Source organism: Onychostruthus taczanowskii, unplaced genomic scaffold (genome assembly GCF_017590055.1).
Source record: "Onychostruthus taczanowskii isolate IOZ18803 unplaced genomic scaffold, ASM1759005v1 scaffold32, whole genome shotgun sequence".
Classification (NCBI taxonomy): domain Eukaryota; kingdom Metazoa; phylum Chordata; class Aves; order Passeriformes; family Passeridae; genus Onychostruthus; species Onychostruthus taczanowskii.
In genome coordinates this window covers 5,577,438-5,589,449 of record NW_024500572.1, presented here as the reverse complement: position 1 = coordinate 5,589,449, position 12,012 = coordinate 5,577,438, and the positions used below count along the sequence as shown (strand labels likewise).

At 46.0% G+C, this 12,012-nt stretch overlaps 2 protein-coding genes across 5 annotated transcripts in view; both read right to left on the bottom strand.

Annotated features, from left to right (window-relative positions):
• EP400 (E1A binding protein p400) overlaps positions 1-3,814 on the bottom strand; it is a 56,691-nt gene extending 52,877 nt beyond the window's left edge. The window contains exons 1-3 of the mRNA XM_041410410.1: positions 3,248-3,814; positions 2,212-2,417; positions 223-386 (exon numbers count right to left, since the gene is read on the bottom strand). The gene's annotated coding sequence lies outside the window, so the exon portion shown is untranslated. The remainder of the gene's footprint in view (positions 1-222; positions 387-2,211; positions 2,418-3,247) is intronic.
• Positions 3,815-5,903: 2,089 nt separating this feature from the next.
• Positions 5,904-11,501, bottom strand: PUS1 (pseudouridine synthase 1). Of its 4 annotated transcripts, none has more exons than XM_041410349.1 (6): positions 11,397-11,501; positions 10,709-10,933; positions 9,743-9,880; positions 9,388-9,490; positions 8,443-9,140; positions 5,904-6,346 (listed from the first exon to the last, which is right to left on the bottom strand). In XM_041410349.1, exons 2-6 carry the CDS (start codon positions 10,922-10,924, stop codon positions 6,296-6,298), a joined length of 1,206 nt encoding a protein of 401 aa, XP_041266283.1. In that variant the 5' UTR covers positions 10,925-10,933; positions 11,397-11,501; the 3' UTR covers positions 5,904-6,295. The 4 variants fall into 4 exon arrangements, with proteins under 4 accessions (XP_041266283.1, XP_041266280.1, XP_041266284.1 ...); XM_041410346.1 differs by lacking the exon at positions 11,397-11,501 and adding an exon at positions 11,235-11,383; XM_041410350.1 differs by lacking the exon at positions 11,397-11,501 and adding an exon at positions 11,317-11,378.
• Between the last annotated feature and the right edge of the window lie 511 nt (positions 11,502-12,012).

The following is a 12,012-nucleotide window of genomic DNA, read 5'->3' as shown; positions in this document are numbered from 1 at the left end:
AACTATTAAACAGTAAGAAGCACTTTGCTTTCCCTCAGAAGACTGAGGGAGAAGACTTTAAAGGCATAAAGTCTTTAGCAGTGATCAGTTTGGAAACAAATGATAAAAAAACCCAAATAATTGTGAATGAACCCTCTCAGCCCTCACAAATATTACTGTTTTACATCTGTTACTTTAAAAAAATCAGTAAAAAAATAAATGAATCATTTGAACACTACATACCTGTTTGGTTGGAGCTTTACTGGCTCAAGTCTGGGTGATGAAGGGGAGCAGGAGATCTCTTCAATAAGCTTTCCAGTTACCTTCAGTTTTGGCAGCATTTGTGCTTCATAACAAGTAATTTGGTTTTCCATCCCAATCACATCAAATAGAGACCAGTCTGTGTGCTTAAGTTACAGTAAAAGAAAAGAAAACCCACAAAGTAAAGAAATATTTTACTACTATTCTGCTGCAGTTTAAAAAAAATAATAGTAATAATAGCACAGTATCTGAGAAAGATGAAAAAGCTCCCAGCTGATGGCAGGATTGAAGTGGAACTGGAAGAGCCACGTGTCATGTGACGCTGCAGAGAGCAGCTGCTGTTACTTTAAAAGGTTCCAAGGGCCCACACCATGGAAATAGAGCATTGTGCTCATGTTACCAGGAGTCACAAACAGGGCAGCACCCTCAAATGACAAGCTCTGCAGTTAATTCACTGCTCGTAATTAAAGCGTTTGCCTTTGTAGAACTGGCATTCCAGATCCATCTATTCCCACCTTGACACATTAACCCTAAAATAAAACCATACAATTATTTTAATTTTTTACTCATTTCTAGCTAAAAAGCACATTTCTAGAGAAAGAAAATAATTACAACCCCTTTAGGAGTACTGTTTGAAGTTTACAAATAGTGAAGAGGCAGCCCCGAACTCCCAGATCCTCAGTGATCACATCCTAACCATGTAAATCCTGCCTATTCTTTTCTGGTGTAAAATATCAAACTCACATTACTCTCTTGGCAGTTACCATCTTTCATCCTCTTTCTTGAAAAAAATCTGTTGCTATCCACTGCATTTCTTCCAAAAGTTAAATCATGGTGTGATTTGTGCTGTGGAGCCTGATGGAGTTTGGGCAGAGGTTTCAGATATCATAAACTTTCCTCAGTGCTGCTATTTCGTGGGGCCTGATGGAGTTTGGGCAGAGGTTTCAGATATCATAAACTTTCTTTCCTCAGTGCTGCTATTCGCTGCAGAATTTCATTTTCCTTCAAGTAAACATAATTAAACTTATGTTTCCTACTGCACAACAGAAAACCAAGACAGATACTGTGAAAAAATGTAAAATGTTACATGGATAATCAATAGAAACAATTATTCAGTCCTTGGAACATTCCATGGTGTTTGAAGCTGCACTTTATTAAAAGATAGTGAATAATGCATTTTGTGCAGCTTTTTGTAAAGTTTCTGAAGGACTTTGTGAGGCAGAAGTTATATGAGAAATCAGTAGAGAATCTTGGGATGCAGAGCTACTCAGTCTTGAGAACTTTTGGTTTTCCTCCTAAAATACAGTACTCCTAGATCTCATCAGAAGTGCTGGCTGATTTAGTGAGAAATTTCACAGCATTTAAATACTCTGCCAGATGGCAGGTGGACAAAATTCTCTAAAAAGTTAGTACAAAAACACATTTAGCTTCTGGCATTTTTATTAACACATGTAAGCATCCTGCAACTGCTGGCAAGTCAGCACAAGCAGCACAAATTTTTATTGTCATCCCCCCTCCCCCCTTATTTTAAAATGGTGCATAAAAATAATGGATTGTGTTTAATTAAATTTCCTTCTAGGGCTTCATTACAGGAACAAATGCTACTTCCCTAGAGAACGTGTCTGATTCCTTCTCACCCCTTTCCTTTCTTCAAGAAAAATCATGTATATCTGCAGCACTAATTAAAACCAAATGAGAGGCACAGGTATCCACAGAGCATTCCAAATTTAAATGAATACAAAATCTTTTTGTACAGATCCATACCCAGCTGAGCTATACCACAGCTGTGTGAAACACATTATCAGGCTTGGCAAAGTCACCTACAAAGATATTTGCTCCTTTCTCCCCAGGCTGGAGTGATAAATTCTGCCATCCACAAAGTCTCACACAAAACACAAAGGTCAACACTCCCCATACAAGATAATATAAAAATGTTGTATAATATAAATGTTGTATAATATACAAATATACCTGTTGCTGTGAGGGAACTGGAGCTGGGACCACAAGCACATGGTTCTTATCCCATCCTGCTGGTTGTACCTGCTGGGGCAGAGCTGGGTTCCTGCTGTGTGCAGCAGGTAAGGAATGAAGCAAACTTGACAAATTTGGTCCATTTTGCTGGTGGTTTTCCTCCTGGCTGATCTGCTGAGCCACTTGAGGGACAGGAGGCATTCCACCTGCAGAGAGAGTGTTAAAAATTGCAATTCCAGTAAAGAAAATGGGGAAATGACAAAGAGAACCGAAGAAAGTGGCCATACAGCCTGTTACAAAGCTGCTGAAATCAGCTTCCACCACACCCCAACAAACCTGCCTGCCTGGGAGCTCTGAGGTGTGACTCAATCAGCAAGTCAGCCTAGCATGCACTTATCCACTCCTGAACCTGGCAGGATCTTTGCTAACAACACCCTGCAGAGAATTGACAACTCCACAACCAATCTCTATCAGGGTATCAAATGACCAAAAGGGAAAATTTTCATGCAACAACATTAATTAAGGAAAGCAACAAATTGGGCTCAGAGGGTACAAATTTAAACCCAGTGTATGGAAAATGAGATGTGCAGCACTTACTAGGATCTCTAAGATTTTCTCCAGAGGGTTTTTTAAAATGTGTAACAATTGATATTAGATATAATGTTACAATTACACAAAATCTCATTAAAGCAGTTATTGGTAATTACAAAGCTTAAAACTTAATCTTAAATCATTAATATAAGCACTAGATGTAACAGCATTATTTTACAGTTCATGACTTTTTTTTAAATTGCTGTCAGAATTAATTGAGTCTCTCTGTTAAGTAATAATTTGGGAACGAAATAAAGTTTAACCTAATAAAGTGATCTCATTATCAATAAAATGGTGCATTGGACTACCAGTTCCAAAGCTCTACCCACTCTTATATCTTGATTTAAATTTTACATTCACTCCATTTTGCTACAAAATGGAGTTTATGGTTGCAGAATTGCTTCCTGCACAACTGTAAAGGGAGTTGATCTCAACGGTCACTGACCTTTTAACCCAAATTAACCACTTGAATTCTTTACGGTCCCAGTAGATTTATCCAGTTGCTGCAGCTCATTCTGAGTCTGGACTGGGTATGTTTGTACTTCGAAGAAGATGCAGGATGGCCAAGCTTTCGGCTGTCCCCAGCCCAGGGACCCACGTGCGGCAGTGACGGAGAGAGGCCGGTGCTGTCACGGGGGGTGACGGGGGCTGCGACAGCAGGGAGCTGCCTGGTGTCACTCCCGGCAGTGCCACAGAGCAGCGGGCGGACGGTCCGCGCTGCAAAGGCCATTCCAGCGCGGGGGGTCGGTGCTGCCGCGGAACAGAGCGGCCGCTAGCACGGGGCTCGGCAGCGCCCTGGCCCCTCACATCGCTGCGTGCCCCGTTCCCCGCACCGGCACGAACCTCCCGCCAGCGACCGCTGTCCCCTGTCCCCGCACTGCCCTGCGCCACCCCCGCACAGCCTGTGACATCCCGCACAGCCTGAGCCACTCCGCACGCCGGGTACTACCCCCACACAGCCTGTGACATCCCGCACAGCCCGAGCCACCCCGCACGCCGGGTACTACCCCCATTATCCCTGCGACATCCCGCACGGCCGGAGCCGCTCCAGACGCCGTGCACTACCCCCGCACAGCCTGTGACATCCCGCACGGCCGGAGCCGCTCCGCACGCCATCCCCGTACACCCCTGCGACATCTCACACCTCGTTACATCCCCCACCCCCCGCCCAGCTCCCGCACAGCCTGAGCCACCCCGCACGCCGGGTACTACCCTCATTATCCCTGCGACATCCCGCACAGCCTGAGCCACTCCGCACGCCGGGTACTACCCCCATTATCCCTGCGACATCCCGCACGGCCGGAGCCGCTCCGCACGCCATCCCCGTACACCCCTGCGACATCTCACACCTCGTTACATCCCCCACACCCCGCACAGCTCCCGCACAGCCTGAGCCGCTCCGCACACCATGTATTACCCCCGTACACCCCTGTGACGCCCCGCACAGCCCGACCCGCCCCGCGCTCCCCTCACGCCCCGGGCCCGCCGCGCTCTCCCGCAGCGCCCCCTCACGGCCGCCCCTGGCCCCGCCCCGCGCGGCGATACCATCCGCCTCCCACCGCGGGGGGGATCCAGGCGCTCCAACCCGCACAGAGGGGAAGCCACGACACTTAAGTATTTATTATTTTTCTTGTTATTCACAGTTTTTTCTCTCTTCAAATAGAGTTTCTCTTTGATTTCAACTGTGGTACATATCACAGCTTTGGGGCTTTTATTAAAAGTGGATAAAGGTAGGGTTTTTCAGATTGAAAGGCGTGGAGAAACGGAGCTTTGGATCGAAGATAATGCACAGTAGGTCGATAGTATGCACCAGCAAGGGATGTAAATGAAAATCCAGGCAAAAACCCTCTCCAGGGCACTTCTACACATTTGCTTTCATAAAATCGAGCAAGGCCTTCACAATAAAATAAAAAGCTGTAAAGAAAACCCAGATAAAATGAACATGGGAATCCTTTGTTAAAGGAAGCTGTGCCCCAAAAAATCCCCCAAAATCTCCACTAACCCCAAAAAAACACACCCTGCAAAACCAAAAGAATCATTCCAGAAGGAACCGTAAAATTAAAGGCTTTGGCAAAACACCACTAAATGTGGGAACAAAGAGCTGACTCCTCATTTTCAGTAGTCCCATATTAAAAAGCAAGTCTCCACAGAGACTCAGCAAGGGAAGTGTGTCAAGCACTTGTACTAATATCCAAATTCCTGGAGTCTTGTTCTAACCCTTCAATGGTGTTTTGCAGGCTGGTAAGGCAGGAGAGTGTCATTTCTTCTGCCACCTCCACAGAGAGCTGGAAACAAGAACCAGAAGTTAATCACTGATGGGGAAAAGGAGCATGAACTCCAGAGTATGCAATTCCTGAAAACACAGAAAATTGAAATTGGTTCCCAGCGGATGGCAATGCTCAGACATGTGCTTCATATCACTGCAGACATTCCCTGCTCTGAGGAGCTTGATGGGATTGAAGAGTTCACAAACCCTGATTAAAGCCCAGAGAATTCAGCACCATTTCTTTCCCACATGCCAAGTCAATTCAACTCTGGATCCTGCAGATGGCTCAGGAAGATTTTGGGGTTACATCTCAGCCAGCAAAGGCCCAACTACACCTGGAGCTGTGTTTTTATACCCTTGAACTTGCCCAAGCACGAGGGCAATGCTGGGAGGATGGCACCTCCCACAGGAAAGGTCTCATCTTGGAATGTATGGCTCAGTTCACGTTCCAAACTGAAGCCCTCTCACTGAGAAAGGAATAATTTCTTTTAGACCTGCGAAGCTCCAGAAAACACAGAAATTTGTTTCAAAACCAAAAGAGCTCACAGCAGTCAGCATGATGAGTTTCTAATCCATAGTTTGTAAATCACAGAATATTCTGAGTTGAAAGGGACCCACAAGCATCACCAAGTCCAACTCTTAAGTGAATGGCCATAAAGGGACTGACTCCACAACCCCGGCATTTTTAGCACCACACCGTAACTGAGTTAATCTCAGGGTCATACATGTTATTCCATAGGAAAACCACGGATGACATGAAAAATAAGAGCTTAGAGATTCAGTTTGAGTAAAGGTAAATTATTTTTAAAAAATCATAAGCTCATGAAGTCATAACTTCATAGTAAAAAAGAGTATATTAAAATGATTTGCCCCATCTTTATGCAGAGATTATACATATTTAAAATACTATTTTCCAGGTAAACATAATAAAAACATTATTCAAATAGCAGTTAAGATATCCTGCATTTCAAGATTTTTTTTAGAAGGCTGCTTTCCCACTACACTGTTTTCAAGTATATCAGTCAGGTGAATCAGTCAGTGGTATAAAAAACTTCTGTTTTTTCTGCTGCGCTGTCTTCCCCACCCAGTTTCTCCTGGGCACCCAGTTCTCATTCTGCAAGCACACCAACTCCTGTTTCACTGGATTCTTGGATTTGGAAAGGCCACTTTTTTGTAGACAAAGGGAACTGCAAGCAGTGAGTGTCCCACGTCCAGCCACCTGCCGGCTCAGTCGGAATCATCGCCACAGCCGTCGCTGCCTTCGAGGTCGCTGCTCTTCTGCAAAGCAAAACACAAAATGCTTGTCAGGGCTGCACCCACACCCACACCCTCACCTGAATCACAGACACTGACTTCAAACTTCTCCACAAGTCTAAGAAAATACTCCTGGGTCCCTACTTCATGGGTTAGACACACCTACGGTAATAAACACCTCTGATGGTACAGATGCTTCTTATAACAAAAAACATACTTGGGATTACGATTACCAGAGAGGAAATTTCTTCTTTCTACAACATTTAAAACTCCTTAATTACAACCTGCAGTATGTGGGAAATTTGAAAGTGGGATGGTAACATGAAATGCTGACATTTAAAATAAATGCAGGTGAGAACAGTTAAAGTGCTTTTTTTATACAAGTCTCTCAAAAGCTAAGCTTGGTACATTGTCTAAAGCCAGATTCAAGAATTTTGTCTGCTGCAGAGAATTTATACCCAACTTGTATTGCAGATAAGCCAGGGCTCACTGATACTTGTTTAAAAGTGAAGTCACTTGCACAAAGTAGTACTAAGGAAAGACTACAAATGTTAGAAACTTACAAGGAGACTGAAGTCAGAGCTCCTCTCTGGGAGCCACTCCTTCAGGAGTAAGGCAATATGGTGCGATTAATTTGGGGGGTTTATGTATTTTTTTGAAGCAAGTATTTTAATTGATATGACTGACATAAAAGTATTTTTATAAAGAGAAACTAGCATAGTATATATCTATAGTTCTATGTATCTGTAGTATATATCTGTCTGTAGTTATCCTTTTTTTTCCCCTCACCACCACTTGCTGAAAACACTGAATCCCACAAATTTAACACCGGCCATTTAATATCCTACTACAAAACAAACTCCAAGGCACTCACACAGCTGACTTCATACCAGCAAGCACAGCTCACTGAAGAGCAAACAGCCTGCAAAATCTCAGCAGACTCTGTCATATCATGCCTTATTTATCCTTCCCAGACAGCTTGTGCTAACTGTGATGCCAAACCCAAACTTGGTTGGGTCTATCTGCAGGGAGCAGAACCTGCCTGCTTCCAGGAATACAGCAGGGATTGGGAACCTGGCAGCACCAGGTCCTGCCAACACCACCAGCTAAAGGACTCTGAGCCACATGGTCTCTTTGGGTCCCATTGAAACAAACCAACGTGGCTTTTGCTGTGCCCTCCTGTCACAAACATCCCTCTCACATATCCAGAATTCAGAATAAAACTACCAAAAGTACAAAAATAACCCTGAGAAACTTATGCTTGTGCTATTCAACAAGGCTGTAAATTTTGTATCATGCAATGAAACTCTTTCTTGAACTCAAGCATAAAATAGCAGAAACATAATTTTTCTCCATTTCTCCATCTCCAACATTCTCCATTTGCTAGACAAAATAAAGCTAATTTTAAGGATTCTGTTAAATGAAAAAAGGCCATTATTTTCTTCTGTGTTGCACTACACAGGAGTGTTAGCCCTGCCCATCATTCATCCTTCAAGGACTTGCCAGCTTTTAACTGAAATTTCCTTTTTGGCAAAAATGTATTCTACTCCTTTGCTGTATTGCACTTCATTGCTCACAGGAGTTCCTGTTGGCACAAATCCAATTCCACAATATCCCAGTTACTCAGAAGTTGTTCTGATGGTCTATTTTGAGCTCATGGCAGATTAATTTAAAAAAGCTGGCCCTAAATTTCCCTGATCCCAAACCTTATCTGGTAACAAAATGAGAATTAGCCCAAAATCGGAGACTACAAAAAGCCAGCAGGTATTTAAAGCAAAACTGTCAACCTGAAACCTAGATTCCCAAACACTTTCACAACAGCAAAGGCTGACAACGTGTCCAAAATTTCTGTTGCCAGTTTATGATTATGCAAATTGCTTGTGCTTAAAGCTTTCCTTCCTCCCTCCTCAACTACTCCCTGTAAAACCCTGCAAAAACAATGCTTTGTACAGTTCATTCCACTATCATCAAGTGCACAAAGACAGAAAAGATTATACACATTTCATACTCCAGATGACTGTCATTTCCACGGCATTGCCTGGAAAACAAAAATGGTACAAAGGGAAGAGATGTTTCAACTTGACAGCTTCCATTTGTAAAATAATGGCTTCAGTCATTACCTTTGCAGTTTTGTTGTTAGTTTGCATCTCAACAGTAGAGGAGTTGAAGTCATGAATGGGGAGGGTTTTTAGCCAGTTTGCCATGGATTTCTCCTCCCTTTCCGTGTTGATAATGGTAGGATAGATGTACTGCTCTTTGAAAACAGCAATTTTCTCCTCCTCCTCTGTCCACTCCAGTGGCTCATGCAGCCCATCATTCCCAAAACGCCTGTTGTATTTTTCAAAGTGTACTTTCTCCAAAACCAGCCCAAGTCCTGGGGCTTTGGGGACATCAACCTTCTCCTCTCCCCAGCTGCGCTCCATGATGGACTCAGCAGCATAACCCTTCACAATTGCTATCACCAGCCCAATCATCTTCCTGATCTGGTGCATCATGAAACTCTGACCCTTGACTTGGATCACTGCAAATTCCATGTTTTCCCTGACGAAGGGCTCTCCACAGTACATCTCCATGATGTACCTCTTGGCACTGGGGTCCCTGGGGCCCTTCTGGGATGTGAAGTTGTGGAAGTTGTGTGTCCCCTTGTAGCAGGCCAGCAGCTGATTGACCCTTTCAAGGGTGTCTCTGTCCAGCCGATAAAGCTCCTCCTGCCCTTCATGGTCCTTATGGGCAAAGGCAAACGTGGGCAGCATGTAGGAGTAGGTTCTGGCATCACATTTGTTCTTGGAGTTGAATCCCCCAGTGACTCTCTTCAGGCCTGGATTTAAAAGTGACATTAGGTTTTTGGAACAAGAGGGTACAGATTGATTGTGATCTCACTCCTACCAATACGAATATTTTTCAAGCAAAATATAAACAAAAAGTAGATTTGTTCAAAAGAACCCCAATTTCAAGCTAATAGAAGCGTGTTAAAATTAAACCCTTTATAAGTAAAATTATAGAGGCCTTCTGCAGGAGAAAGCTTTTCTTGAAAACATTTTCTCTGCCCATTTCAGTGTTCTTACCCAGAATTCTGATGTGAGAAGGAAGATGATTATTGATCTTTTCTAAGATGTCATCTATTAGCCTGACCTTCAGTGACACAATCTGTCCAGCTGCAGACACACCCTGTAAAAACCAAAAACCACAAAACCCCACATAATGATGTACTTTGGAAGCTCTAGGATAAGACTTGCAGAACTGAAATAACTGAGTAACAAGTTTATTTGCTTGTACTTTAATTTAACAGAGGACAAAAGGAGAAGTTTCAAGGAACATTCACTTGCTGCTGGATCTCCCTCTGGACAATGCTTCAGCAGTCCATCCCAGCAGCAGAGGTGTGCAAACCCCAGAGCTCAGGAGAGCACAGCCCTGCCATACCTTATCTGTTCGAGCACAGCGCTGGAAAGACATCTTCTTCATGTCCTGCCCGTGGTTCTCTGGGATGCACCCTGACTGAACAAGGGCAGAGACCAGGTCATCTTCAATGGTCTTGAACTGTGAAGATCCCACGTTTCTCTAACAGGCCATATGCAGTAAAAATAAGAAACAGAACAATAACTGGATAAATGAAGATGGAAATTTCATTAATCAAATATTGTTGTGACATTCCTTAAAAGTCTTCCCTTTGCAGACTTAGGAGCCATTCTTTTACAAACCTAACTGTATTTTACCAGAGTGTTAGTAAAACATCATTCTGATTTAGCTGTTACTGTTACAAATAAGGACTCATTTCTAATTTCACTGTGCAACACTTCTGGAAGTTCTTGAGGATTCCTTCAACAGCACCAATACTGTCCCAGTGCCAGCAAGTCAACAGATGCTGCTGCAAACCCAGCCTCTACCTATTTTTCTTTTAGAAATTAGACTGGGTTCTTTTGCTCAGTTCACCTGATGTGCCTGTAAGCATGAGGTTTACTGCTGGTGAAAAAAATCTCCTTCGTTGTATAAGCATGAAAGGCTCCCTTCCCTGTGTGCAAGATTGTCAGGTATCCCCTGGAGCCTCTGAAGTATTCTTTAAGTGTATGGAGCTTGCAGTACGTGGAGAGGAGCAGCAGATGGAGCAGGATCACCCTCTCGCTGCCAGCTCTGTGCCTCAGACCACCCTGCAGAGGCACGTCTGGTGCTGTGACAAAGCACTGTCCCTACAATCATCAGAGATGTATCACTGGTCTTCTAAAATTATATTATTACCCAGCCATTTGAAGCCATTCACACACTGTTCCTGCCCTGGTTTTTCACACTGCAAATGCTCAACTGTTTCCCTATCCAAGCACTCTGACTAAACATAACAGAGACTCCAAAACAAAAAATAAGCTGGAGATGCTGCTTTGCCAAACCACATACTTGCATGCCATGGTAGCCTTTCCCTGAATATGCCATCAACAGCACGATCTTCCTTTTGGGTAACTTCTTATTCTGATCCTCTGCATCTTCTTCATCCGCATCACTCTTCAACTTTTTGTTCTGATGCCCGTTTTCTTCCAGCCTTTGAACCACCTCGCTGCTGCTGTTGAGTCTCTTTGTCTGGCTGGCAACCGCTGCTATCAAATCCTCAGCCATTGTAAGAACCTGCAGGGGAAACAACCGCCGATGGGACGAGCACGAACGGCACGAAACTCGGGCAGAAAGCGACAGCTCCGCCCCCGGGGCCGCAGAAGGCGACAGCACATGAACAAGTCTGAGGAAGGGAGGGCGAACACCAGCACCCCTGTTCCCCCCTAGGCTGTGCCACCATTCCCTGCAGGAGGCAGGCAGGGCCTGCGCTGCCCGGACACCCGGCGGGCCGGCTGGGAAGGCCGGCAGGGCGAGCGGCCGCACCCGGCCTGACCCGTCCCCAGAGCGGGGCAGGGCAGGGCCCGGCAGTACCCACGCTGCGCTGCCGCCGCCACGGCCCGGCGCACGCCGCGCTCCCCGGGGAGGAGAAGGCGCAGCTCACGACCCGGAGCCCCCACCGCAACATCGCCCCCGGAGCCGCCGGGCGGGAGAGGCCGCGCCCGCCGCCCTCAGCCCCGCGCCCGCCGCCGCCACTCACGCGGGCGCTGCGCAGCGACAGCGCCGCGCGGGGCGCACACGCGCGCGCTACGGCGGCCGCGCGGGGACACGGCGGGGAGGGCGGAGGAGCGGGGCCGTGAGGGCAGTGGGGCGGGCTGAGGGAAACGCCGTGAGGGCAGTGCCGTGAGGGCAGTGCCGTGAGAGCAGCGGCGTGAGAGCAGCGGCGTGGGCTGAGGGAAGCGTTCAGCAAACCGAGCCCTTCCCGACTCTCTCTCTCAGTGGCAAAAGGGATGGCGTGTAAAGCCAGCTCTGCTCCGGAGCTCCCAGCCTGACAGCCCGCCGTGCTCAGGTGTTGGCGGTGACCAGGGTGGGGGTATTGCCCTGCTCAGCCCCACCTCCTGCACACGGGTTCTGCGCACCCCAAAACTGTCGTATTGTTAAATAAACAAAAAGCAGGGGAAAAGGCAAACTAACATTCCGGCGGTAGGTGGTGGCTGTGTAAGTAATGCAGCCCATTTTTCTTTATCCATGGGGAAACGGGCGCTGACGGCGCTGCAGTCCCGGCGAGGACGAGGGGAGGGAATAGTTCCCGAGGCACACCGGTCTGCAGTGACAGCTCACGGCTCCCTTCCCACAGCGATGTCACATTGGTCCCC